Below are 27,569 nucleotides of genomic sequence, written 5' to 3' on the forward strand. Positions count from 1 at the left end.
GCGGTCGGGACGGGTATCCCCTTCTATGGGGCTGGTCTTGGCCGGTCGGGGACACCCCCTTCTGTGCGGGGTGGGGGGGGTGTCCCCTTCTATGCGGGCTGTGGGTGGCCTCTCCCTCCTCTTCCCCCATCCCTCCCTCTCTGTCCCCCGTGCCCCCCCCATCCCGTGTCTCCCCCCTGTCAGAAGCCCTGCTTTACTCACCTGAGGGCTTTCTCCTGCGCCGGCCGCGATAGACACCCTCCATCGCCGAAGTCCCGGTCTGTGTAATTACAGTACGCGGCTTGGTGACGTCACCAAGCCGCGTACTGTAATTACAGAGAACATGAGACTTCGTGATGGAGGAGGAGGCGCGCCGCTTCCGCCGCAGGAGAAAGCCCTCAGGTGAGTAGATCAGGGCTTCTGACAGGGGGGAGACACGGGATGGGGGGGGGGACGACACGGGGGATAGAGAGGGAGGGATGGGGGAAGAGGAGGGAGAGGCCACCCACAGCCCACATAGATGGGGACACCCACCTCCCCCCCACAACAGAAGGGGGTGTCCCCGACCGACCACGGCTAGCCCCCATAGAAGGGGATACCCCCCCGCATACACAGAAAGGCCACCCGCATGCACAGTATGGGGATTCCCCCCCCCCCCCCTCCCACAGAGGGGATCCCCGCCGGCCACTACCAGCCAGCACAGAAGGGGAGCCCCCCCACAGAAGGGACACCCGGCCACAGCAATGGGGGGGCAGAGGCACCCGCAAACCTGGCTCCCTATACATATGACTCCCTAGACCTGGCTGCACATCTGTCTCCTATACACCTGGCAAACATCTTGCTCCCTATATACCTGGCAAACATCTTGCTCCCTATATACCTGGCAAAACATCTGGCTAACTATTCCTGGCTAATACATCTGACTAACTATACCTGGCTGCACATCTGGCTAACTACACCTGGCTGCACATCTGGCTAACTACACCTGGCTGCACATCTGGCTAACTATACCTGGCTGCACATCTGGCTAACTATACCTGGCTGCACATCTGGCTAATACATCTGAGTCTTATACTCACCATTGGAATGCTGATCCCTCGTCGCGTACCACTGATAGCTTCCCCAGTGCCTTCTTTCATGTCCCTTGGCGGATTTTGCTTCTCCCTTGGCGATCACATGTCCCCCGTCCATCGGCGTTGATGGAACCAGTGTCACACAGCATCATCAAAATCTCACAGCAAACACTTTTTTTTAAATTGAATTCAATACAATAACCTGTATTGAATTCAATATAAAAAAAAAATGATTGCAAAAAAAAAAATTGGTTGAAAATTATTGGAAATTAATTGAACCACTTTTTGCACGGAAATCCTGGGGAAATAGAACGCCAGGGTGGCTACGGATGACTTCTTTCACCTGCATGGAGAGCTCTTAACCATTTGTTGTATGTTTTCAACAAAATCTTCCACATGCAAGCACCACACCTCAAATCATCTCCAGGCCTTTTATCTGCTTAAAGTGACTCTGTAACAAAAATTACAACGTTTTTTCTACCATCCTACAAGTTCCTAAACCTATTCTAATCTGTTCTGGCTCACTGCAGCACTTTGTACTATCACGGTCTCTGTAATAAATCAATTTATCTTTCCCCTGTCAGACTTGTCGGCCTGTGTCTGGAAGGCTGCCAACTCTTCCGTGCTGGTCTGTTCCTCTATGCACACTCCAGTGTGTGTTTTATTTACATAAGCCAGCAGCTTCTCTGCTATCTTATCAGTGATAGAAGAGAGCTGGATAAAAATCCTCCTCTGTTAGGCTGTGAAAGTAGCTGGCTGACACATACTGAGGAATTACAAACACAGGCAGAGCTGTCTGCAGGAAGCCTGTAATGTTCAGTGCATGAGAGAAGAAGGGGACAGAACGTAAACACACAAATGATCTTTTGAGATTCAAAAGGAAAGCTGTATACAGCCTGCTTGTGTATGGATGTATTTTCTATGTGTGGACATATTGTACATCAATCTACTTCCTGTTTTGGTGGCCATTTTGTTTGTTTATAAACAAACTTTTTAAAACTGTTTTTGACTACTTTTAATGCGGCGGGGAGCTGCGAAATTGTGACAGAGGGTAATAGGAGATGTCCCCTAACACACTGGTATGTTTACTTTTGTGCGATTTTAACAATACAGATTCTCTTTAAAGTGGATCCGAGGTGAACTTTTACTCATTGCATAATTGTGTTCCTTTCCTATTGTTTATAGGGCATTCCTCAAGCCAAATACTTTTTTGTTTTAATACTCAATACTCTTATTCCATATAAACTAAATAAACCACACCCACAGGTTTTCAGAGAGCCTTGACAGTAGCAAGGGCTCCTGGGAGCTCAGTCTGGGCAGGAGGAGGAGGAGGTGTTACTAGCCATTGATTTCAGAGGCAGGGGGGAGGAGGGGGGATTAGGTTTTTTTCACAGGGTGAGTGCTCAAGATACAGATATGCCTGCCTCTGTGTAATGTTTACAAACAACATGGCTGCTGCCATTGTATCACAGGAAGAAATAAACATTTTCTATTAAAGCTGTTTGCAGCTAGATTTGCTGTGCAAACTATCTAAACTTTAGATAAGATACAGTATATAGACAAGTTACATGTTATAGTTAGTTATTCATCTAGGATCCGCTTTAAATGATAATGACATAATGATGGACCTGCCCACACCTGCCCATGAAATAGACTTTGAGTCAATTGTCAAATTACTTTTGAGTGCCTGAAATGAAGGGATTGTGTTAAAAAAATGCTTTAGTTGCCTCACATTTTTATGCAATCGTTTTGTTCACCCCACAGAATCAACTGCATCTGAGTTGTTTCATTTAAAATTCATTGGGCTTGATTCATTAAGCTGCATTGCTAAAGCAGTGCACCTTAATGTGAAGGAGCGGCCAGTATGCATGCCTTACATAGCAGCACTCGCTGCTATGTAAGGAGCGTGCCTTCCTTAGATAGGAGGGTGCCTTCCTATACATAGCAACTTCCTATACATAGTAACTATAGTTACTATATATAGGAAGGCACCCTCCTTACAGGAGTGAGTGCTACTATATAAGGCATGCATACTGGCCGCTCCTTCACATTAAGGTGCGCTGTTTTAGCAGTGCAGCTTAATGAATCAAGCCCATTGTGGTAATGTACAGAACCAAAATTAAAAAAAAGTTGTCTCTGTCCAAATATTTATAGGCCTAACTGTATGCTGCACTGGCAATGAGTTTGTTTATAGTGGATCCAATTTACATTCTTAAAATGTACCTGCAGCAAAAAGTGTCCCTGCATATTTAGGCATGCGAAAGCAAATGCTTATTTGCATGAGCAATGTCTCGTGATTAGCCAATTGGCCAAATTTGCAAAGCCAGATTTGTCAGGTTCACTTGGTTGATGCACACATGTTCTTTCTCTGTTGTAATTAGCAGCAAAAAGTGTGCCAAACGGGTACTCGCCTCAGGAGAGGCTTTCCCATCCTCTCCACTAAGCTATTCCAGTGATGTGTCCTCCCAAAACCATTGACAAGCCCTTGTCGACAACTCGCACCTGCGCAGTAGCACGGACCCAATCGGGCTCGGCTTTTTCCACCGAAGCCCAAGTGGGTCTGTGGTACTGCACATGCGCAGTACCATACACAGCAAGAACAGCTGTGTGTGCGCAGCTGCACCCTTTTGTACAATTTCTTATATTTTTGCTCAACTACCAATGTAGAATGTCCATCCAACATGGCATGGACCAGGAAGTGTTTATAGAGTCCAAACAGGATATTCGTCATGTTCGATTTCCGTTGAAATCACTTGTGAGAACTGGTGTGGTTCATTTCTATAGACCTTCATTGTGTCCATCGCATCCATAGCGTATGTGTTGTCTGGAAAAGTCGAATAAGATAGGACTTTGTGTTTCACTAACTAAATGGAAATAATTAATGGTTCAGGTAGCATTGCTTTTTTTTATTTTAATCCCCACCTCAGGTTCACTTTAAGTGAAAACAAAGTGAAGAGATAAACAATTGTATCAATCCTCCTACTCCTAATAAAAATTACTTTTAGATAGCCCACAGTTTTATGTTATGTTTAAAAACTTAAAAAAAACCAGACGGATTGTTTTGTCTCAGCTGAATGTAATGGCTCATACTCACGGGCTACATTTGTGGCCTGTCGCTAGCACACGGGAGCGTGTGCGCGACAGGCCGGCGACAGCTCGTCGCCAGGTCACTCCGCATACACACGGCGGAGGGACCTGGCAACTGATGCGAAGGAAGCTGTCGCTGATGTTCCTCCCCCCGCCGGAAGCTCAGGGTATTCCCTGCTGGTTGCTGTTGCTAGTCCGCATACCCACGCGGACTAGCGACAGTTGCGGCGGAGTTGCAGCGGCAACTGTCGCCAGGCGATTGACCGCGCCAATTGCCTGGCGACAGGAGCGACGGTTCGCTGTCCGCGCCCGTGTTGCGCCTCATACTCACGGACGACCTGTCGCCGCAACACGTGCGTGCCGCGTGTTGCGGCGACAATTGTAGCCCATGAGTATGGGCCATAATAGTCTGCATCTGTGCCTCAGAGTGCTCAAATATATGAACTATTGACCTTTTTATATATCCATTCCTGGCAGAGAACTGGGCTTCCTGGAGCAAAGTATTTTGTGGCTGTAATTTCATATCAGTGGTCCCACTGGGTCCCAACTTGAGAAAAACTGTCAGTTGCATAGCTGAATATTAACTCTTTCAGGCAGAGAAAGAAGAAAAGCATCACAGCATATTTATTTGTGTGCTATGCAGTGTACATACACGTCTGTCTCATCTTGTCACATGTCACTTAAGGTTTCCTTTAAAGAGAACCCGAGGTGGGTTTGAAGAATATTATCTGCATACAGAGGCTGGATCTGCCTATACAGCCCAGCCTCTGTTGCTATCCCAAACCCCCCCTAAGGTCCCCCTGCACTCTGCAATCCTTCATAAATCACAGCCACGCTGCTGACAAACAGCTTGTCAGAGCTGGCTGTGTTTATCTCTATAGTGTCAGTCTGCTGCTCTCCCCGCCTCCTGCAGAACTCCAGTCCCCGCCTGCATCCCTTCCCTCACTGCTGACTGGAGGGAAGGGACGGGGGCAGGGACTGGAGCTATGCAGGAGGTGGGGGAGCAGCTGAGACTGACACTACAGATGTAAACACAGCCTCACAGCACGGCTGTGATTTATGAGGGATTTCAGAGTGCAGGGGGACCTTAGTGGGGTTTGGGATAGCAACAGAGGCTGGGCTGTATAGGCAGATCCAGCCTCTGTATGCAGATAACATTCTTTAAACTCACCTCGGGTTCTCTTTAAGGCTGGCTCTGTTTTAGTAGATCAGTATCGGATTATACCTTTCACACTATTTAAAGGTTATAACAATAGCCCAATGTTTATAGGCTGCAGGAGTTACATGTCAGCCAGAACACTATACTTAGACTCAGATAAACACATCTCGGCTTGATTAATAGATGATTCTCTTATTGCTCTGAGGCTGCACACATTCGTGTATTACCCGCCTGGCACATGCCAAGTTACATCTTGTTTCATCCATTTTGCCAAGCAGCTGTTCTGTCTGTTTAGTCAGTTTTATGCAGAAGTGCTGGTGTAAACATTGCTGACAAATGGGCTCTGCTGAAATATGGTGCTGTAGAAAGTCATCCAGAAAATAAAGAGTAGACATGCCAGAGGCACTCATATTACAAAAGTTTAAAGTAAAACTCCGCTATTCTTGAGAATAAAGCAATCCCCTCGCTTCAGCCTTAAAGTGAACCTTAAGTCAGGAAAAAAATGAGTTTTACTCACCTGGGGCTTCTACCAGCCCCCTGCAGGAGTCCTGTGCCCTCGCAGCCACTCACTAATCCTCTGGTCCCCCGCTGCCAGCTAGTTTCATTTTTGGCGACAGGCCCGCTGCGGCCCGCAATAGCAGCAATAATAATTACAGTCGGGAATGCGGAAAAAACTATGCGTGGCCAGTTCTGACGGGCCTGTCGGCAAAAACGAAACTAGCTGGCAGCGGGGGACAGGAGGATCCGGAAGGGACTGCGAGGGCACAGGACTGCTGCAGGGGGCTGGTAAAATCCCCAGGTGAGTAAAACGCATTTTTTTTCTGGCTTAAGTGTCTCTTTAAGGACACACGGTATAATTTTCCATCGGATCGACCGGTGATTTGATAAGAATTTGCATTGTACGTAGACATCCAAATTGCTTCTGATCAATTTTACATTGATAAGTACCTAAAATTGATCGCAAAATCTGTCACAATCCGATCAGACTGGTCGGAAATTATCTAATAGATCCATCGATCTAAAGGAAAATGATACCGTGTGTACCCAGCTTTATACCTTGTGCAGATTCATGGCAGACATGCTTTTATCTTCTGTTTGCCCAGGTACATACGGAAATGGCGCCTGCGAATAATGGCGCACGGTGATGCCGCTAATCCATCTTCCGCTTATTGTTAATTAACGTTAACACTAAATCGTTAATTACCATTTTAAAAGCGTCTTCTCAAAAACGTTAACTAATGTTTATAGTGATAATAATAACTCTAACGCTCTTAATAGTAATCTTTATTTAAAGTTATTATTTTTTACTTGACTAATTGCTATTTTTTATTTTTAAATCATTTTAACATTTCTTATAGTTAATAGTTAAATGTAATGCAGTGCGCAGTCCGATCCTGCAAAGTCAAAGTGTATTAGAGTTAGTTAACGTTAAAAGTATAGTACATTACAGGTACAAATTAGCTAACCTTATTAATGTTGAGATTTATTTTTTTTAAAACCTCCAATCCTGCACAGTCACAGTGTATTAAAGTTAGTTAACTTTTACAGTACTTCACATTACTTGAACAAAGTTGATTACGTTAATATTGTTTTTTTTAAATCTTCAATCTGGGACATCTTTAGATTTTTTAAGTGTTACATTAAATCCATGGGACTGCATTCAACACTCATTAATTACAAGATCACCAATACTATAAACCTTAAAAGAAATAACTCAGACACCAACAGGCGGTTAACAGGCCGCGGCCTCTTTATTGATTAAGGGGGAGGGATAACCATTGTTTACCTTTTATTTTATTTATTTCTTTTTTAACTTATAACTTATTCAAACCAACCAACTTTATTTTCTTTTGTTTGTTTACAACCATAACGTAACCAACCGATACAAACCAAGGGGGATTGCTGGTCTGGGGACCCGACACAATCCCTACCACCATTGTCCTTTTAAAAGTCCAGAACCTCCCCCCCCCCCCCCCCCCCGTCTCACCAAGGCCCGCGACAGCAACATAAAGAAATAAAAAGGGGGCGGGTGGGCGGGCAGCTGCTCAGTTTGATTCTCAAGTGTGACAGCCCTTGTGACAGGAACAGTTTTATGGGCAGCTGTCAATCACCCTGATTGGCTCCTACGTGCTGGAGGGAAAAGCTACACCCAATCCTCTTCAAGCTGCAGCTGATTGGCTCACAGCTCTCTTCTGCTCCACGACAGCAACCTTGAAGAGGTAAGCTGATCTCCACACAGCATCTGTAACACACAAAAAATACTGCCAGTACCACAGCTCACTTTAACCCTTCCCATTCCGTTTCAGCAATTCCCATGCTCACATCAGCCTTATACAGGCTGCTGTTTATCCATGGGACTGCATTCAACACTCATTAATTACAAGATCACCAATACTATAAACCTTAAAAGAAATAACTTAGACACCAACAGGCGGTTAACAGGCCGCGGCCTCTTTATTGATTAAGGGGGAGGGATAACCATTGTTTACCTTTTATTTTATTTATTTCTTTTTTAACTTATAACTTATTCAAACCAACTAACTTTATTTTCTTTTGTTTGTTTACAACCATAACGTAACCAACCGATACAAACCAAGGGGGATTGCTGGTCTGGGGACCCGACACAATCCCTACCACCATTGTCCTTTTAAAAGTCCAGAACCTCCCCACCAGGCAGGCCTAAGGCCTGGCACCCCCCACCCCCACGGCCTGTTCTACCATCTCCTGTATGTTAACATTAAAAATATCCATCCCGATATCTGAGAGATGAACTCCATCAGAACGATACATCCCCTTGATCCCGCCTTCCAGCTCCCTGTGGCGGTAAGCAAATCCTTGGACTGCAGGCATGAACTTGCATATGCGTCTATTCACCTTTTTCCTCATTTTTTCAAGGTGAAGAGACTCAGGATTAGCCAACCAAATCAAGCGTGACACGATCTCCGAAAATACCAAGACTGTTCCTGGTAACATTGACTTCAAAGTGATGAGATCCGTCTTAATGTCATGAATTAATTGCAGGGTCCGCAATTTCCCAATATCATTGCCTGCTAAGTGTACCACCAATACCACCGGCGGCCTCTCCGACCGGGGTGCTTCTGAGACCAGTGGAACCAAACCCTCCCATTGCAACCCCCTAACCCCTTTCCAAGATACCGTAATGCCTAAACCCTCCAGATCTAAGTGCTCACCATATGGTCTGCGAGCAGCTCTCCTACCAGCCCAAAATATGTAAGAATGCCCGCAGAGCCAAACAGATCTCCTATCCCTGCCTGAAACAAAACAAATAGTTAATAAACACATAAACGAGGACGAACATACAACATGAACCGCCTGGAATCCCACCTGCCTAACCTTTTAATCAAGTCTGCACTCAGGCCCAACCTAGCAGCCTCAGTGGCTGCGCCAATCCGAAACGAGTGGGTGGAATAGCGCTCCTCCTGGAGCCCAAGTATGCACAAACAGCGTTTTAACACAGTGGAGAATTGAAATTTAGTGACAGGTACACCATCAGCATGACACAAGAAAGAAACAGAAGACACACGAACGGATAAAAAAGACTGAACAACAAGAACCGGACACAGCAGAGACCCCGGCAAGGCAAACAAAGACAGCCATACTCCCCTAGCCTCTCTATCCATTTTTGACCTACATATATATAACTCCACCCTATCTGAGCAAACCCGCACATGATGTTCTTCTAGCTGAGAGTGTTTTGCTTTTGAAGGGGCCACCAACTCGGACACGCGTAGCGCCGCAAAAAAGGCTAGGCAAAAAGCGGTTGTAAACAAAGAAATTTCGTAATGATCTGAACAGACCGATCGCAGGACCGTTGTCAGACCGACAAGTAAATTAAAACTGATTGGGCGCCTGAGATCGACAGTCCTGGAATTGGCCTTAAACCCCTTCATAAACTGGCGGACTACAAAATAATGATTAACCGGGGGGGCATTAAATAATTTTCTAAAAAAGGATATGCCAGCTAATGATTTGCACATGTGACTATGAGACCAATGAGCACGGAGACCTTCACATAAAAAGGCCAATACTGAATCCGCATCATCCAGCAGAGCAGAGATAGAGATCTCCTGACAAAACTGGCACCAATGCGACCAGGCTGCAGAATACGCCTCCTAGGTCTTCTGCGCTACCGACTGTGACACCAAAGCAGAGACTACTCCCATATCACGTCCCACAATTGATCCGGGCAGAGGTCCCCTTCCGGTGCTGCATCCGGGACTAGCCTCTTGAAATCCTGTAAACGCTGCCGGGATAAGCAATCTGCTATTATATTCTCCTTACCCGGCACATAAGCTGCTTTCAACCAAATGTTATAACGCAGTGAGTAAAAGACTAATTTACGGAGCACCTTCAGAACAAAAATAGACCGAGATGTTAAACAGTTAACCGCAAACATTACCCCTTTATTGTCCGTATGTAACAGTATACGTTTGTTCTGAAAGTGCTCCCCCCACAGAACTAAAGCAACCAACACCGGAAACAATTCGAGAAGTACAATGGATTTCGTGGCACCCTTTTAAACCCACGATACTGGCCAGGTCTCGGCGCACCACCTACCCCCCCAAACGGCACCGAAACCCACGGACCCGGCTGCATCTGTAAACAGGTGTAATTCCTCAGTCGTCTGAAAATCAGACTGCCAGAAAGTACGCCCGTTATAGAAGGCCAAAAAATGCTTCCATACAAGCAGATCGTGCTTTACCTCCGCTGAAAGCCTCACATGTAAAACAGGTGACCCCAACCCGGATATGGACAGAGCTAGGCGCCGGGAAAAAATTCTACCCATGGGCAACACTCTGGTAGCAAAGGCAAGTAAACCCAGTACCGATTGGATCTCTTTCACGGTCGATTTCCGCTTAAACAAAAGCCTGTCGATTTTTCCCCGCAGATCTACAATCTTTTCATCTGGGAGGCGGCACTCCTGCCTGATGGTATCAATACAGATACCCAAGAAACAAATTTCCGTGGAGGGGGGAACTGTTTTCTCGGGTGCGAGAGGAACTCCAAAATATTCCATCAATTCTACAAACATCTGCAATAAAGAGGAACATAACTCACTATCCTTACCCCCCACAAATAAAAAATCATCCAAATAGTGTGTCACCCCCACTCCCATGTCATGTTCATAAAGTATAACCCATTCTAGAAAGGAAGAGAAACGTTCAAAATATAAACAGGATAATGAACACCCCATGGGGAGGCACCTATCAAAATAAAAGCAATCCTGAAACTGAAAACCTAGTGAAGAGAAACCTAACGGGCAAATGGGTAGCAGTCTGAAAGCAGATTTTATGTCCGTTTTGGCCATAAGGGCCCCCGGACCAAAGGATTTAACCAAAGACACTGCTTGATCAAAAGTAGTATACTTGACTGATGACAAATCCTCGGGAATGGAATCGTTCAGTGAACACCCCTTTGGAAACGAAAGATGATGGATAATCCTGAATTCCCCTGGCTCCTTTTTAGGGACGACTCCCAGGGGGGACAGGCGAAAATTCGCAAAGGGGGGGTCACGAAACGGACCTGCTATTCTACCCGCTTCCAACTCCTTCTCAATTTTTGTTCATCACAGGCAAAGAAAAACGTGGGCACCAGTAAAATGCACACCTCTGTGTTTAATGATGCATTGCAGGCAACATTCCAACAGATTTGACAGCAAAAAGGCAATACTTCACCCCATCCAGGTGCACCCAGCATAGAGACCCCTTGGTCGACAATTGTTTCACATCAGAGATGCATCATCAAGGACCCTTCAGATCTTGGCAGCGTGGGACAGAAGCTCCACGCCAGCAAGACAGCGCTTCCCTTTTAAAGAACTTACGGGTGCGCTCACATGATCCCACCGGCCAATCAGATTGTCCCGTACGCATGACGCGGCCGCATGTGTACAAAAATACGCATGCGCATGCGGCATATATGGGTTGGCTGCCTCCCACGGCTGAATGTCGCATGCCATGCGTCCATTCATCCGCGTGGGATACATCATGCTGCCAATCCCTAGCAAAAAACTTTTTGCTAATTAGTACAGGGTTACTGACTAACCAGGGGGAGCAATGGCCTGACGGCCTGTGCACACAACCTGGAAGAATACTCAGGATAAGAGGCACGGTAGCTCATACATATAAGTAATTACAGAAACCATTAGCGAAAGGTGAGAAAAGGTCACCAAGTGTAATGAAACAAGAAAAGCAACGCCACAGATTCAGCCCAAGAAGGAAGTATATCAAGGAGATCCATATTGGAATTAGCTTGACCATTCGCTTTACCCTCCCACTTAAATAGCCCCTCCCATACAAAGACCCTCCCTCAAATATTCCCTTACAGCAAATTTATAAATGCATATCTAATATTTACATTAGGAGCAAGAAAAACCTATGTCATTTTTTATCTACCTTTCAAGGAACACAGCAAGGTCATTTTTGTCATTGAAACCTAACGGACCCATGGCCTCGGTTTTAGAGATTAGGTAAGCTTCTCGCTGCAACAATATTTTCTCACGGTCCCCTCCCCTTTTGGGATTCTGGACATGCACCAAACCCACCATCCTCAACAGTGAAGGGTTGCTGTCGTGCGCTACACTAAAATGCTCGACCAGCCTAGGTACTCCTCCTTCACCTTTTCTTATAGACCTGATGTGTTCCACAAGTCTTTCACGCATAGGACGCGTGGTTTCACCGATATAATATCGAAGACAGGGACAGAAGAGCACATAAACGACAAATGCGGTTCTACATGTAATAAAGTGTTTGATCTGGACGTCCAAATGTCCTAACCTCACGTTAGATGCTCTCAGCATATGGCTACAAGTGGGACAAAAACCACAAGGGAAACTACCCATAATTCTTCGATTGTTTAGCCAATTGTCCTGATGCTGTTGAATCTGCTCGCTTTGAGTAACCACAGAACCCAGGGTAAACCCCTTTCTGTAAGCTATAGTAGGTGCCTTAAGCACCTTATCTCCTAATCCTGTGTCACGTTCTAAGATGGACCAATTTTTGGAAATAATTTCCTTAATTTTTCTTGACATAGGTGTGTAATCAAACACAAAGATGAAGTTATCCTTGTCTTTTGCTCTCACTTCTGGGGATTTCTGGTCTTCCGCCCCCTCCAGCAACTGGTTCCTATCCTGCTCTCTTACTCTCTCCAGAGCCCTATCAAGGACGGCAGCCTCGTAACCTCGCTCTAAAAATCTCTGGTACATCTCACCTGACTGTAATTCAAAATCCTGGTCATTAGTATTATTTCTTTTTAACCTCAAAAATTGGCCATAAGGGATGGCTGATTTAACAATTTTTGCTTGCACTACCTCAGGGAATTGCTGTACAGATTTTAGATTTTCCACCCTCTCACACCCTACGCCCTCAAAAGGGGGTATAAAAAATCCGTCTTTGAAACCATGAAAAAGGAAACTAGCTATCGCCTGATCTGGCAGAATCTTTAGCCATGGGATTAGCTTTGCCAGCCGGACCGGGCTCGGTCCCTTTAAGAAAGGGCTCCCTTTGATTGTAAACATTCTGTGAACCTGAACTTCTTTTCACACATTTTGAAAGTGAATGATTCCCAGCGCAGAAAGAGCATTCGTGTTTAAATTTGCAGTTTGCAAACTTGCATTGTCCCTCATTAAATGCAAAACAAACACCCTTGCGAAGCGTGGTGTTTCCCTGGATCGCCGGCTTTCCAGGCTGACCTCTATGCGGCAGCATCAGAGAAAGCCACAGCTCGACATCCTTAGCACCCCAATGCAAATTAGAATGTACCGCCAATTTTTGTCGGAAGATCTCATCATATAAGAACTGTAATGATCGCTGCTGCAGCAGCTATTACTGGAAGTGGTAGTGCTGCAGCTCAGGCAGTTCTGATCTATTTCCATGCAAGCTGTATAGCTTTGTCTGTTTTTCCCTGCTGTCAGCTTGTGACTGATTATCATTCACCTGTGTGGGAATCTGCATGTCTGCTCCCATTGGATGACCTCAGTATAAAGATCTGCTTCCTGCAGGGTTTCCTTGGGTTTTCATAGCTTCAGCTTAAGCCAGTCTTGCTGTCGCTTTAGCCCCCGATCGTGTTTCTTGTTATTAAGATACTTTGCTGGTCTTTGCATCATTGCCAATATATATGCATACCAGCACGTTTATTATTTTCCTTGTATTTGTGTTACGTTAATACATCAGTGTCGCTGATGTATACGTACACGAACTGTTTATATCCTGTGTGCAGTTAGTCAGCTTTCCAGCACGTTTTGGTAGGTTGCGCGTACCGTGACCACCCGTGCTGAGGTAGTTACCCTGCTTCTGGTTCTGTTTGTGGATTGCGTTCATCTCTGCGAAGAGATAACGAATCCTTCTGAATCCTGTTCTGTTACTGTTTGTGGATTGCGTTCATCTCTGCGAAGAGATAACGAATCCTTCTGAATCCTGTTCTGTTACCGTTTGTGGATTGCGTTCATCTCTGCGAAGAGATAGCGAATCCTTCTGAGTCCTGTTCCCTGTATTACTCCAGTCCTAGTCAGCGTTCCTGCTTATGTCATATATCGGTTCATTGCCGATATATACATATGTTAGTCAGACGTTACAAATAGTTTCATTGATAGCTGTAATTGTAATACGCTAGGAAAACATACTTATTGTATATTTATCTGTGTTACGTTCATCTATCTTAATCCTGCTATTTTCTGACTGTCCTGTCCTGTCTTTGTGAGGCACGCCATCGCCGCATCGCATTGGCTGCCTCATTCCAGTCTGTCTGGTTTTGGACGCTTGCTGTCGCTAAGTAGCCGCTAGCTAGCAAGCGTTCATTCTGTCTACCTGTCCTGATCTCCTCAGTTCCGGTTTATGCGCTCAGCGCTACTTTGCGCTGAGACGTTATACGAAAGCATTGTTTGTGGCTGTCAGATCTGCACCGGCTCTGTGCGCCACAATCTCCTATTGGAGTCAGTCCTCCCCTCCACTATACTAGGGATAGCCTGTTTCCTGGTGCTAGTGTGTGTACCTCCTCCACGTCAGCTCATGCGTTGCATGCTGACTGTGGAGAATACACCACCAAGCCTTACATTATGAAAACCCCATTACCAATCCCCATTGTGGGGGGGATTCCCAGAAAGTATGACACTGTTAATTATGGTTCCTGTTCCTTTAAGAAATTTGAAGAACTTAGCTCTGAAACAGAAAATGAGTTTTTCTCTGAATGTGCCAGGTTCCTGGCCAATCCTGATCTCCAAGCGACTCCTGTTTCAACCTGGGCACTCCAACTAAGTTATATTTTGTTTAAAGGGGAATTATTCCAGTGGGCATTTGATGTTCTCAATCATTCCGATTTGAAAGATAGACCGCTGGAATTTCTAGCGTTTGTGATCCATAACTGGTTGCACATAGATCCATTGCCTTTTCCTCTTAATGAACTCCTGGCAGCAGGCCAATCAGCTGCTCCTTCAATTGCTTGCAAGAATGAGCAGCAAGCAGAAAGTGTTACTGATAATTTTCCTGCAGTTTTGAATAAATCACCAGCAAGGTCAAAGGCAAAACGCAAACGTTCTAAGAAACGTGTCCAATCTGCAGAATCGTTATCCTTAGCGACTGAGACCTATAATGAGATTCTGCCATTAACAGATAATGAAATGCAATTGTCTTTCAGGGGAGTTAAATGGACTTATGAAACTACTAATGAACTTTCCTCCCTGGCTAGGGAAAATAAAGATTTTTGTTTAAAAGAATTATCTGAGTATGATTATGATGAGATATTACAGAGTATTGAACAAATCAACTTATTTGTGAACCAAGGGAAGTTTGCATACACTACAGTTCAACACTTGCTACAGGTATTGGAGATTCTTAAGAATAAGGAATCTGCCAATCACCTGCTAATTAACCCTATACATGTGCCTGCCACAATCATATCTGCAGACTGTGATCAGCCTAAATGTTTCGCCGTTAAGTATGCATGGGATCCTCCATTCGAGAGGGGAGAGATGGAAGCCCTGGTCTGTGAATGGAAGAATGATTCAAGTTCATTTTGTCAATTTTACAGTGCAAAAAGTGAAATGGTATTGAACGCATGCATTAAGTCAGCCTATAACCTAATAGAGGCTGGTGTGTGTAGGTATGACTGTGTGGCTCCTTTGATTGATGTGTGGGAACTGATTTTGGATGATTTTTATGTGACTCCGAATTCACAAATTTGGCGTTCTGACCCGCCTGCTTCAGCACCTTTGGCTGATTCAGCAGGTGATTCGGAGCTCTTTTTGTGTGAAATTGAAGTTCCTGCAATTCCACCCTGTACCATGGATAACTCAGTGTTACTTCCCAGTAAAACAGAAGCCACTGATACATTCTTAACCTTGCCCTGCGCAAATTTCTCAGCAGAGAATCCAGAGGTCCTGCTGACTTCCGAGTCCAGCCTAGCCAGTACTCATGACTCTTTGTTTAGTGAAACAGACACCAGAAAAATCTTGCCTGTCTCTGCAAACACTTCTGCAGAAATTACCTGTGTTAATAAAGTTCAACTCTAAGTCTGATCCAGCATTCTCGTGTAAAAGTCCAGTAGTTGCGAAGTTTAGTCATGATGATTTTTTTTTGGCCAGTCCTGGTTTTGGTCCTGTCTTGGCTGACCCTGAGGCTCACAGTTCCTTGACATGCCCAGAGGTTTCTCTTGTGCCGGTGTGCCCAGATGTTCTTTGTGTGCCAGAATGCCCAAGTGTGTCTAAGGTGTTAGCGTGCTCTGATGCTTCCTTAGTGGGAACACGTTCTGATATTGCCAGTCTGCCTGCATGCCCAGAGATGGTTCTGGTCCCTGAAAGCCCTGATATTGATGTTTGTCCTTGTGGCCCTGACTCGGGAATTGCCCTAGGTTCCATAGGGGTTCTTGATGGTTCTCCATGTGAGCCTAAGGGGCATTCTGACCTATGGGGATCTCTTTGGAGCTTCAAGGTGTTCTGGGAGGTCTCTGAGAAAACTTGTCCTGGTGCCTTGGACTGGTTCAACAGTGGGTTTTGTGTTGGTAAAGACAGTACCGGTGGGCATTGCAAAGGCTTTGGCATTTCTGAACGGTTCCTGGAAGGCGGTGGGTATCGCTCAGGGAGTTTCGGAGGGCTTTCTTCTGGAAATCATGGTTCTGATGGGTGTCACACTGGGGCTTGTAGTACTGATGGGCATGGTTCTGTAGGTTCTGGTTCTGATGGGTCCAGTCTTGTGGGGACTGATTCTGGAATTCGGTCTTGCCGGGCTGTCCCGGTCATCATGAATTATCAGTCAGACTGTTTTGTTGGGAATTTCAGTTTTGAAAAGCGTCTGGAATCCGCTTTTAAAGGCGGGGGTACTGTAATGATCGCTGCTGCAGCAGCTATTACTGGAAGTGGTAGTGCTGCAGCTCAGGCAGTTCTGATCTATTTCCATGCAAGCTGTATAGCTTTGTCTGTTTTTCCCTGCTGTCAGCTTGTGACTGATTATCATTCACCTGTGTGGGAATCTGCATGTCTGCTCCCATTGGATGACCTCAGTATAAAGATCTGCTTCCTGCAGGGTTTCCTTGGGTTTTCATAGCTTCAGCTTAAGCCAGTCTTGCTGTCGCTTTAGCCCCCGATCGTGTTTCTTGTTATTAAGATACTTTGCTGGTCTTTGCATCATATATTGGTTCATTGCCAATATATATGCATACCAGCACGTTTATTATTTTCCTTGTATTTGTGTTACGTTAATACATCAGTGTCGCTGATGTATACGTACACGAACTGTTTATATCCTGTGTGCAGTTAGTCAGCTTTCCAGCACGTTTTGGTAGGTTGCGCGTACCGTGACCACCCGTGCTGAGGTAGTTACCCTGCTTCTGGTTCTGTTTGTGGATTGCGTTCATCTCTGCGAAGAGATAACGAATCCTTCTGAATCCTGTTCTGTTACTGTTTGTGGATTGCGTTCATCTCTGCGAAGAGATAACTAATCCTTCTGAATCCTGTTCTGTTACCGTTTGTGGATTGCGTTCATCTCTGCGAAGAGATAGCGAATCCTTCTGAGTCCTGTTCCCTGTATTACTCCAGTCCTAGTCAGCGTTCCTGCTTATGTCATATATCGGTTCATTGCCGATATATACATATGTTAGTCAGACGTTACAAATAGTTTCATTGATAGCTGTAATTGTAATACGCTAGGAAAACATACTTATTGTATATTTATCTGTGTTACGTTCATCTATCTTAATCCTGCTATTTTCTGACTGTCCTGTCCTGTCTTTGTGAGGCACGCCATCGCCGCATCGCATTGGCTGCCTCATTCCAGTCTGTCTGGTTTTGGACGCTTGCTGTCGCTAAGTAGCCGCTAGCTAGCAAGCGTTCATTCTGTCTACCTGTCCTGATCTCCTCAGTTCCGGTTTATGCGCTCAGCGCTACTTTGCGCTGAGACGTTATACGAAAGCATTGTTTGTGGCTGTCAGATCTGCACCGGCTCTGTGCGCCACAATCTCCTATTGGAGTCAGTCCTCCCCTCCACTATACTAGGGATAGCCTGTTTCCTGGTGCTAGTGTGTGTACCTCCTCCACGTCAGCTCATGCGTTGCATGCTGACTGTGGAGAATACACCACCAAGCCTTACAAGAACCAGCTCAATGGCCCATAATTCTTATATGCCTCCAAAACAGTATCAATGTGCTGGAAAAGCCCCACCCTCTGCTCTGGGTGTTTTTCCACTAATATACCGGCATAGATGCAGAATGCCTGCAACCAGTTAGAGAAAGTGCGCGCCACCGGGCGCCTTCTATCATTTTCCACATCGTTGCTGTCCTTTGTAATGAATTCTTTATTTAAAGGTAGCAATGACAAAACGTCCACATACTCTAAACGCCAAATTTTTTCGCGCACTGCCATAGGCAGGTGGTAGCCAAGTGGGGATTTACTGCACGGGAGGACCCCTTTGTAGGAGGTCTCCGCTACACCAGGTGCCAACACAGGTACCTGGAGCTCCGCAGGTAATAACAATGGTGGCACTGTACAAGCGTCCTGGGCTGGTGGTGGAGGCGCGGGCGCAGAAGGGGCTGTGGTAGTGGAGGGATGACCCAACCAGACCGCTGCGCTATTGGTAGTGACCTGGGTCACAGGCGCTGGGAGCGGGGGGTCTACATTAACCTGCACGGCTGAGCCCTGTCCTGTGACCCCTTCCCTGCCCTGCGTCAATAAACCCAAAACAGACTGCAACATTACCAACATTGTATTCAGCCTATCCGGCTGTGTGCCTAGTAAAGGCCCCAGACACTCACCCAGCTGTTGCTGCGCTGCTGCCTGGGCCTGACCTCCGGGCTGGCCTGCTGGAATGGCTGGTGCTGGAAGGAGAGCCGCCGGACCCGCAGGAAAACATGCTGGAGCAGGAGGTTGGACGGCCGGAGGGGGTCCCACCTGATGAAACCCTGGAGCCGGAGGATGAAGAGCCGGAGGGCTGAAGGCTGGAGCTGGGGGGATGAATGCTGGAGCTGGAGCCGGAGGGATGAAGGCCGGAGCTGGAGCCGGGGGGATGAAAGCCGGAGCTGGAGCCGGGGCGATGAAGGCTGGAGCTGGAGCCGAGGAGACGAAGGCCGGAGCTGGGCGGGCCGCAACCGCTGCTTGCGGCGCAGCACACTGCCCAGATGCTTGGGATGCGGATCCGTTCTGTCCCGCTCGCTTGGAACGCACGGGAGGTGGGGTGTAAGGCCGCTTCTGCTTCCTCTTGCGACCAGAGGAAGCGCGGCCGCCATCTTTCCGGAAGGTCTGGTGCGTAGATCCGGAAACCGGGACTTGGAGCGCAAGACCAACTTCCGGTCCTGCGCAGTGAGGTTGCGCTCTGCTCGCTTCTGCCCACAGAAGGCCGCTGGGTCCTGCGACAACCGGAGGCGGCGGGGAAACATCCTCCACTGGAGTCGGAGCTGCCGGAACGTCGGGTGAGGGCCCCGCCGAGCCACCGGGACCAGGGAGAAAAGCGCCAGCGTTGGCAAAGTCACAGGCAGCCGGACCAAAAGGATGCAGATCCCTGGGCGATGGTGCAGCAACCGGGGCAGGAGGGAGGGGGTCCGCAAGCTGTGGAACCACCGAGGGAGCATGTTGTATGCCACTGGATCCGGGCAGAGGTGGCAAAGCGGCGAGCAAGGCAGAAAGAATCCTGTCGCCGTCAGGTAGTTGTGCCCGCAGAAGAAGCTCCCTCAAAGTATGTTCCGACATCGCAGACTAGCAGATAAAGTTGAGGAGAATCACCTGAGAACAATACAGAGCTCCAAACAGCTGCTCAGTTCGATTCTCAAGTGTGACAGCCCTTGTGACAGGAACAGTTTTATGGGCAGCTGTCAATCACCCTGATTGGCTCCTACGTGCTGGAGGGAAAAGCTACACCCAATCCTCTTCAAGCTGCAGCTGATTGGCTCACAGCTCTCTTCTGCTCCACGACAGCAACCTTGATGAGGTAAGCTGATCTCCACACAGCATCTGTAACACACAAAAAATACTGCCAGTACCACAGCTCACTTTAACCCTTCCCATTCCGTTTCAGCAATTCCCATGCTCACATCAGCCTTATACAGGCTGCTGTTTATCCATTCAACGTTTTGCAGTTAAATAATGTCTGCTGTTTGACTTATTTACGGCGCTATTGATAAATAACGACACTGTGCGCATTAACGTCTACTGTTTGGTATATGTACGGCGCTATTGATAAATAACGCCACTGTGCGCTGTCTTTCTTCATTTTTCTCCGTGCGCCATTATTATGCAGTACTATTGTTAAATAACGTTAAGCGTATGTTTTCAATGCGGCGCCATTTTAAAGCATAGGCGCTGTGCGCCATTATTCTCTGATCCAGATTACCCTACTTCTATTCAGGGAACTTGAAGTGAGAGACATGTGGAGGCTGCCATATGTATGTCCTTGTAAAGCAAGAAAAGGAAATAAATATGGCAGCCTCCATATCATTCTCACCTCGTGATCACTTTAAGCCATCAAGCTAGAAAATTATCAAAATAATTTAATAGTACTTTTTCACCTACTTTTTGGTACTTTTTCAATTGCAGAGGGCTGAAATGTTATTTTAAAAAGAAGTTGAAAAATTATCTCCTAGTAGAAAACTCAAGAGAAAATGGTAATTGCACATGAGCTTGGATATAGTAAACTCAGCCCTCCAGTCCCAGCAAAATGTGTTTGTAAAAATATACAGTGTATGACCAATTCTGATAAAGTAAACTTCTAAAATAGTAAACTACCATATATACTCGAGTATAAGCTGACCCCCCAACTTATAACCTAAAAAAACCAGGGAAAATTATTGACCCGAGTATAAGCCAACGTATATCCAGTATAGGTTAGCCAGACATAGGTGTTCTAGTATAGGTAGCCAGGTGTAGATGTCTGCAGTATAGGTAGGCGGATCGCTCAGAAACAGCCGTATCAGTCTGCAGACAGACTGTACACACGCCGGACTGTCGCTGGAACGCCCACCCAGCGGGAGGTGACAACGGACCCGTCGTTGCCTGCAGTCCGGCGTGTGTACGGACTGTCACGGAACAGCCGTGAGAAACGAAAACACAACCGCAACGACGCGATTGTCGTTGCGCTGCCGAAATCAGAATCGCATGTCTGTGGATACCAGGCAGTCCAGCCAGGGGGGTCTCTGCTGTCTTCATAGGAGATAGTTAGCAGAGTATTTTCATGGAAACTGGCCCTGTGACTTGCTAATTTAGTCAGAGGTGTAAAACTCAGTTTGACCAAGCTGATCTCACTCAGATGCTAATTAAGAACCACAAGGCCAGTGTCCTGCCTTAGGGGAAGACAGGATGGGCCCACAGTTCACACTTCAATGTGAATTGACTAGCCAATGGGGCTTCCTCCTGCTCACCAGACAAACTGTCTCCAGGAGTTAAAATGATGAAGCATGTGAATTATGATTTCTGCTTATTAAAGGAAAACCGAGTATCACCCAGAGGTGGGAGGAGTGTATTCGGATCCGTTGAAATTGGACCAACGTCTCGGTATAAAAATCATAATCATACCTCCTTTGGTTAAGGAGTTATGGGCCCCACGGTAACCATACGCCCTAGCACCTGATTCCAAGGTATCATAATAATCGGTAGGTTCTGGGGATCGATAATATGTAATTATTATTTGTGTGCTGGCCGCATAGGTCGGCCTAGAGAAGATGTCAGGGTTATGGGGCTGGTGAAAGCCCCTGCCCAGATGTGATTACCATAATCCGGCCCAGGGGCCGACTCTGGAAGTCCGCCTCTGAACTCAGCTCAATTAAAAGAAATGAGCTGCCCGGGCAACTCAGTCCTCCACATTCCATCTATATGAGAACTGTTGCCAGCCAGAGGACACATGGTTGGCGGCCATCTTGCTGAACTTTGAACTTTGATCTGAAACAAAGGATTTTACCAAGGACTTTATGATTCTTCCCACAAAAAGGACATCTTTCCCACAAAAAGGACATCTTTCCATGAAACTAAGTATTCTTCTCCCTTGCTTTTATTTTTCATACTGGCTATTACTGTTTTAATAATTGTCTGTATATATTAATTATTTATATTGCCCTTGAATAAAAGACTTTACCAAAGTCATTCACTGTTCCGCTACCCTATTATTCAGCATACACAGGAACTGAACTCAGACTTCTGAAGAGACGCTACTATTGTTGATATCTAGACAGAATAGAGTATGTTTAACCGTTTTTATTCGCAGGACCAGTCAGTCAGTCGGGTCCACTGGCCCATACCAGTGGTGGTGGCAGATACCCTGAAATAGTGTGTAAAGTTGTAATTACCGTACCTCACAGGCTCCCTTCTGGTCGGGCTGCTGCCCAAATTTCTGTCTGTTTCTGCGCAAAGATCGCGACCAAAGCTTGCATGGTCTGTGTGCTGAAACCGATTGGAAGGCAATTTGCGGTCTGACCACTAAGGCTCCTGTGACACGGACCTTTACACACAACAGAACAATAGTATATTCCCCACCCGACTCCAGTAACACAATCAATTCAGGGTCCAATCACAGCAAACAAACAAAGGAGGAACAAAATACATTAAGCAAAACATACAAACAGTTATTACATATCATACATCACATTTTACATATTATACATCACAGTGAGTGTGTTATAGGTTGGGGCTGCTTGAGTGTTGTCAGCATTGGGGAGTTAAAGTCCATTGAGGGAACCATGATTGCCAATATGTATTGTAATATACTGAAGCAGAGCATTAACCCCCTCCCTTCAGAAACTCGGTTGCAGGGCAGTATTCCAACTTGATAACGACCCCAAATACTTCTCCAACATGACCAGTGCCTTGCTAAAGAAACTGAACATGAAGGCACTGGACATGCCAAGCATGTCTCCAGACCTAAACCCTATTGTGCATCTGTGGCTCACCCTCTATGGACGTTGTCGCCCATGAAACACGTCATGTGCAATACAACTTTTTTCCAAATACAAGTTTAGACATCCATCTCTATGTAAGTTAAACCTCTCACCTCCTGCATGCACATGTACCAATACTGGAATTAATAGCCTAGAGATTTATATTATCTGGAATGGTGGGCTGTGGAGCAGAAGGGAACTTGTTGCCCACAGGAATCTAACATGTTTGTATATGCAGATAAAGCAATAGAGGAGATTAGGGATTAATTTCTGCTGGCTTGGTGTATTCCAGGTGAAGTTGAGATTGAGAGTGAAGAAGATGATGATGATGATGACGATGACTGTAAGAAATCTTCCATGGATGAAGTAAGTAGCATGTGCCATTTTTCTAATTACTGTTTGTCAGGACTGACTTAAAGGACACCTGAGGTGAAAATAAACTAATGCAATAAACAATTGTATATATCCTTCTCCTAAAAATGACTTAAGATATCCCACAGTTTTATTTTATATTTAAATCTGCTTTTTAAGTTTTTACTGTTTTATTGTTTTTGCTCAATGACACATTCATTGACGTATGCCAGAGCTAAAATCTATAAACAATTGCCTTTTTTTATCTCTTTCCGGTTCTCAGAAGCCATTTCCTTGCTAGGAAAGTGTTTTATAGCTGTAATTTCTTATCAGCGAGGATCACACTGTAGTCTGACCCAGGCAGGAACTGCCACTTGAACATGCCTGATGTTTAATTCTTTCAGGCAGAGGAAGAAAAAAAGGAACACAGCATAGTTATTTGTGTGCTAGGCACTGTACATACACATGTCTATCTCAATATGTCACACGTCACCTCTGGTATCCTTTAAAGTAGGTTGTAACATCCCAAAATAAGAAAAAAATGTTTAAAAATAGTTATTGTCCCGTATACTTATGTAAACCCCTTTATTTCTAAAATAAGTCCCTATATGTCTATTTTTTTACCTGGTCTGTGTGCCATTGCTGAACTGTGCCGTACTGTGCAGTGGCAACAGCAGGATTGTGGGAAGACTTTTTTTTGTTTTTGTTTCTGCTACAGTAACAAGCTTATCTCAAAATCCAAATAACAGGAACTTCCCATTTCAGATAAGATAAGGACACTGTGACCAGAAGGTAAATGAATCCCCCCTCCCCTTCAAAAGTTTACACAGTGATGTAAGCCTATTACGTGATGTTTGCTGTTGGAGCGACAGTAATCTGTAAAATAAGCGGTAAATAACACTGAGCTGGGTTAGAAAAAGGAAGGGGCACAAGTGATGTCACTTTTGGCTTCACAGAGAATCAGCAAATTTTTCTTAAATCTGACTGAACAATAAAAACAACAGGATAGGTAAGCTAAATAAATAGGGGTTGATTTATCATTCTGTGGTAATATTATAGTGCACGCACAGCACTGGCCAATACTGCCTGTAGTTACGTGCAGAGGTAACATGAGATACGCTAGTAGCGTGACCATTACTATGATACTAATTACCCCACCTGTGAATGTTTGCCACTTTCTGCAAAACATGTAGTGTTGTTGGGCCTTAAAGAGACTCTGAAGCGAGAATAAATCTCGCTTCAGAGCTCATAAATAGCAGGGGCACGTGTGCCCCTGCTAAAACGCCGCTATCCCGCGGCTAAACGGGGGTCCCTTCACCCCCAACCCACCCCCCGCAAAAGTGTGTCGTAGAAAGGTCGCAGAATTTCCCTTCCTGGAGGCAGGGCTAACGGCTGCAGCCCTGCCTCCAGTCGCGTCTGTCAGCGGCGCATCGCCGCCTCTCCCCCGCCCCTCTCAGTGAAGGAAGACTGAGAGGGGCGGGGGAGAGGCGGAGATACGCGCTGACAGACGGGCGTGGGGCAGGGCTGCGGCGGTTAGCCCTGCCCCAACCAGGAAGCGCTCCCCGGGTGTATCGAGGGGGATTTGGGGGTGAAGGGACCCCCGTTAAGCCGCGCTATAGCGGCGTTTTAGCAGGGGCACACGTGCCCCTGCTATTTATGAGGTCTGAAGCGAGATTTATTCTCGCTTCAGACTCTCTTTAAGGAACTAGGAGTTAAAGGGAACCTGAAGTGAGAGGGATAATATGGTGGCTGCCATATTTATTTCCTTTTAGGGTCCTGCGCTGTTAGCTATTCAACCAGATTTTATCAGAATTATTGTTCGATATCGACCTCACTGCAGCGGCCACTAGCTTTGTACTGCTTGATGTGGTACAAAGCTACACCAATCCTTCATTGCACACTGCGACCTGCGGCCCTGATCCAGCAAAGAGGCTGCATTTCCAATCTGTGTTCAATCAATATTTTGGTTGTAATATTGATATAAAATAGCATCGTTGAAAGCTGACCTCAACACTAAAGTGGCCCATACACTTACACGATTTTCCGCCGATATACAGCAGATTTGATCACTGTGATCGAATCTGCTGTGAAATCATTGCGCAAATGCCGACCAAACGATCAATTTCCGTACGAAATCGATCGTTCCCGTCGATCTGTCCGCACAGAAGATTTCACTCAATCGCCGGCAGGTCGGGAGTTCGTCGATAGTGGCTTCGAATGTCCGACGACCGACGCTAGCGGCAATACATTACTTGTTCCGCCGGCGCGTGTCCCTGTGGTCCCTCCTCCGCGCTGGGCTCCGGCTGGCTTCACTTACTTCCTGTTGGGGGAAGTTTAAACAGTAGAGCGCCCTCTACTGTTTAAACTTCCCGCGACAGGAAGTAAAGTGAAGCTGGAGCCAAGAGTGGAGAAGAGACAGCGGAGACCGGGGGACTGACGCCGGCCGGATCAGGTAATGTATGGGGGGGGCGTGGCAGCTCCACAGATTGAGAATCGGTTTCATAGTGAAATCTATTCAAAATCTGTTTGCAGTGTAGGCAGCCAATAGATCCCTCTTTTATCAGATTCAATCACTGAGGGTTCTATCTGCTGGTCGATCTGGTGGCAATCGACCAGTGTATGGCAGCCTTTACACAGGAGAGAGAAGGTAAACGCAGAGAAAACCACCCTGTATGTATCTAGGGATAGCAGCCTGTCTAATTCTCCCTTATCTGGAAGTAATGAGCTACTGTAATTTGAGCTGTCATCTCTGTGCTGAGGTTTGCGACAGGCTATATGTAAACACAGGATGTTAACTGTTTCGGTGCTCCCATGAAACCAGGAAATAACAACTCTGCAGAGTCTCTGTAGGCATTCTGTGGGCTGCATACATTTTTATTCGATTTTTATATCAAACTAGCTGATTGCCCGGCGTTGCCCGGGTACGTATTTGGCTGGTTTTGGCTCAACCCATTTTTTCTAGCCCTAACACACAATTACTCAATGACCAAGTTTGTGAGCTTTGTGGTCATTGGTATCAATAATTTGCATTGAAATTAAAAAATCTGATTTGCTGTTTGTGGCTCCACACCCTTTTCTGAATTCGAACCCCAGTCACCCAATGACCAACTGTACCAGGTTTGAGGCCTGTGCCATTAACAGTGCAAGAATTGTAGCAATTAAATATTCCTCTTGAAAAGCAATAGGTGAAGTTTGATTCACTTTTGTAGGCTCCAACCACTTTTCTGAATATTAATCTCAGTCACCCAGTGACCAACTGTGCAAAGTTTGAGAACCCTGCCATTAACAGTGTAAGGATGGCTGCAGTTTACATTTTCCCAGGGAAATTTGTAATTGTCTCCACCCACTGATGGTCCGGCGTTGCCTGTGTATGTATTTGACTGGTGTTGGCTCCACCCACTTTCTAACCCTAACGCACAAACACTCAATGACCAAGTTTGTGAGCTTTGGGGTCCTTGGCATCAATAATTTGTATATTCCCATGAAATGAAACAAATCAGATTGGCTGTTTGTGGCTTCACCCTCTCTGCAGCATTTGAACCCCAGTCACCCAATGATCAACTGTAGCAGGTTTGAAGCATCTGCTATTAGCCGTGTAAAAATGGCAGCAATTTAAATATTCCCCTTGAAAATCAACAGGTGAATTTTGATTGGCTATTATAGGCTCCACCCACTTCCCTGAATATTAATCTCAGTCACCCAGTGACCATCTGGGCAAAGTTTGAGAACCCTGCCATTAACAGTGTAAGAATGGCTGCAGTTTATATTTTCCCAGTGAAATTTGGTTTTGGTTCCGTCCACTTTTGTAACCTGGACACACAGTTACTAAATGACCAATTTTGTGAGCTTTGGGGTCCTTGGCATCGATAATTTGTACTTTCCCATGAAATGAAACAAATCTGATTGACTGTTTGTGGCTCTGTTCCCTTTTCTGAATTTGAACCCCAGTGACCCAATGACCAACTGTACCATCTTTGAGGCTTGTGCCATTAACAGTGCAAGAATGGCAGCAATTTTAATATTCTCCTTCAAAAGCGATATGTGATTTTTGATTGGCATTTTTAGGCTCCACCCACTTTTCCAGAATATTAATCCCAGTCACCCAGTAACCAGCTGTGCAAAGTTTGAGAACCCTGCCATTAACAGTGAAGAAAGGCTGCAGTTTACAATTTCCCAGAAAAATCTGTTTTTGACTCCACACCGGTTTTTGTAACCTTGACAAACAGTCACTCAATGGTCAAGTTTGTGAGCTTTTGGGTTCGTGGCATCAAAATTCTGCTAATGGAAGCAGTTTATCCAGCAAAGAAATCTGATCGGCTGTGTTTAGCTTTGCCCCTTTACTGAATTTGAACCCCAGACACTTAACGACCGACTGTAGCAGGTTTGAGGCCTCTGCCATTAACAGTGTAAGAATGGCTGCAGTTTCAATATTCCCCTTGAAAATCAATAGGTGAATTTTGATTGGCTCTTGTAGGCTCCACCTACTTTTCCGAATATTAATCCCAGTCACCCAGTGACCAACTGTGTGAAATATTTGAGAACCCTGCCATTAACAGTGTAAG

The 27,569-nt window shown here is 45.8% G+C and overlaps 1 protein-coding gene across 2 annotated transcripts in view; it reads left to right on the forward strand.

Annotated features, from left to right (window-relative positions):
- Positions 1-27,569, forward strand: part of PLCB1 (phospholipase C beta 1) — an 887,760-nt gene that overhangs the window by 680,635 nt on the left and 179,556 nt on the right. For both annotated transcript variants that reach the window (XM_068232505.1, XM_068232506.1), the window contains one exon: positions 22,949-23,022. In XM_068232505.1, the coding sequence (XP_068088606.1) occupies positions 22,949-23,022 (74 nt within the window). The remainder of the gene's footprint in view (positions 1-22,948; positions 23,023-27,569) is intronic.

Source organism: Hyperolius riggenbachi, chromosome 4 (assembly GCF_040937935.1).
Source record: "Hyperolius riggenbachi isolate aHypRig1 chromosome 4, aHypRig1.pri, whole genome shotgun sequence".
In the NCBI taxonomy this organism is placed as follows: Eukaryota; Metazoa; Chordata; class Amphibia; order Anura; family Hyperoliidae; genus Hyperolius; species Hyperolius riggenbachi.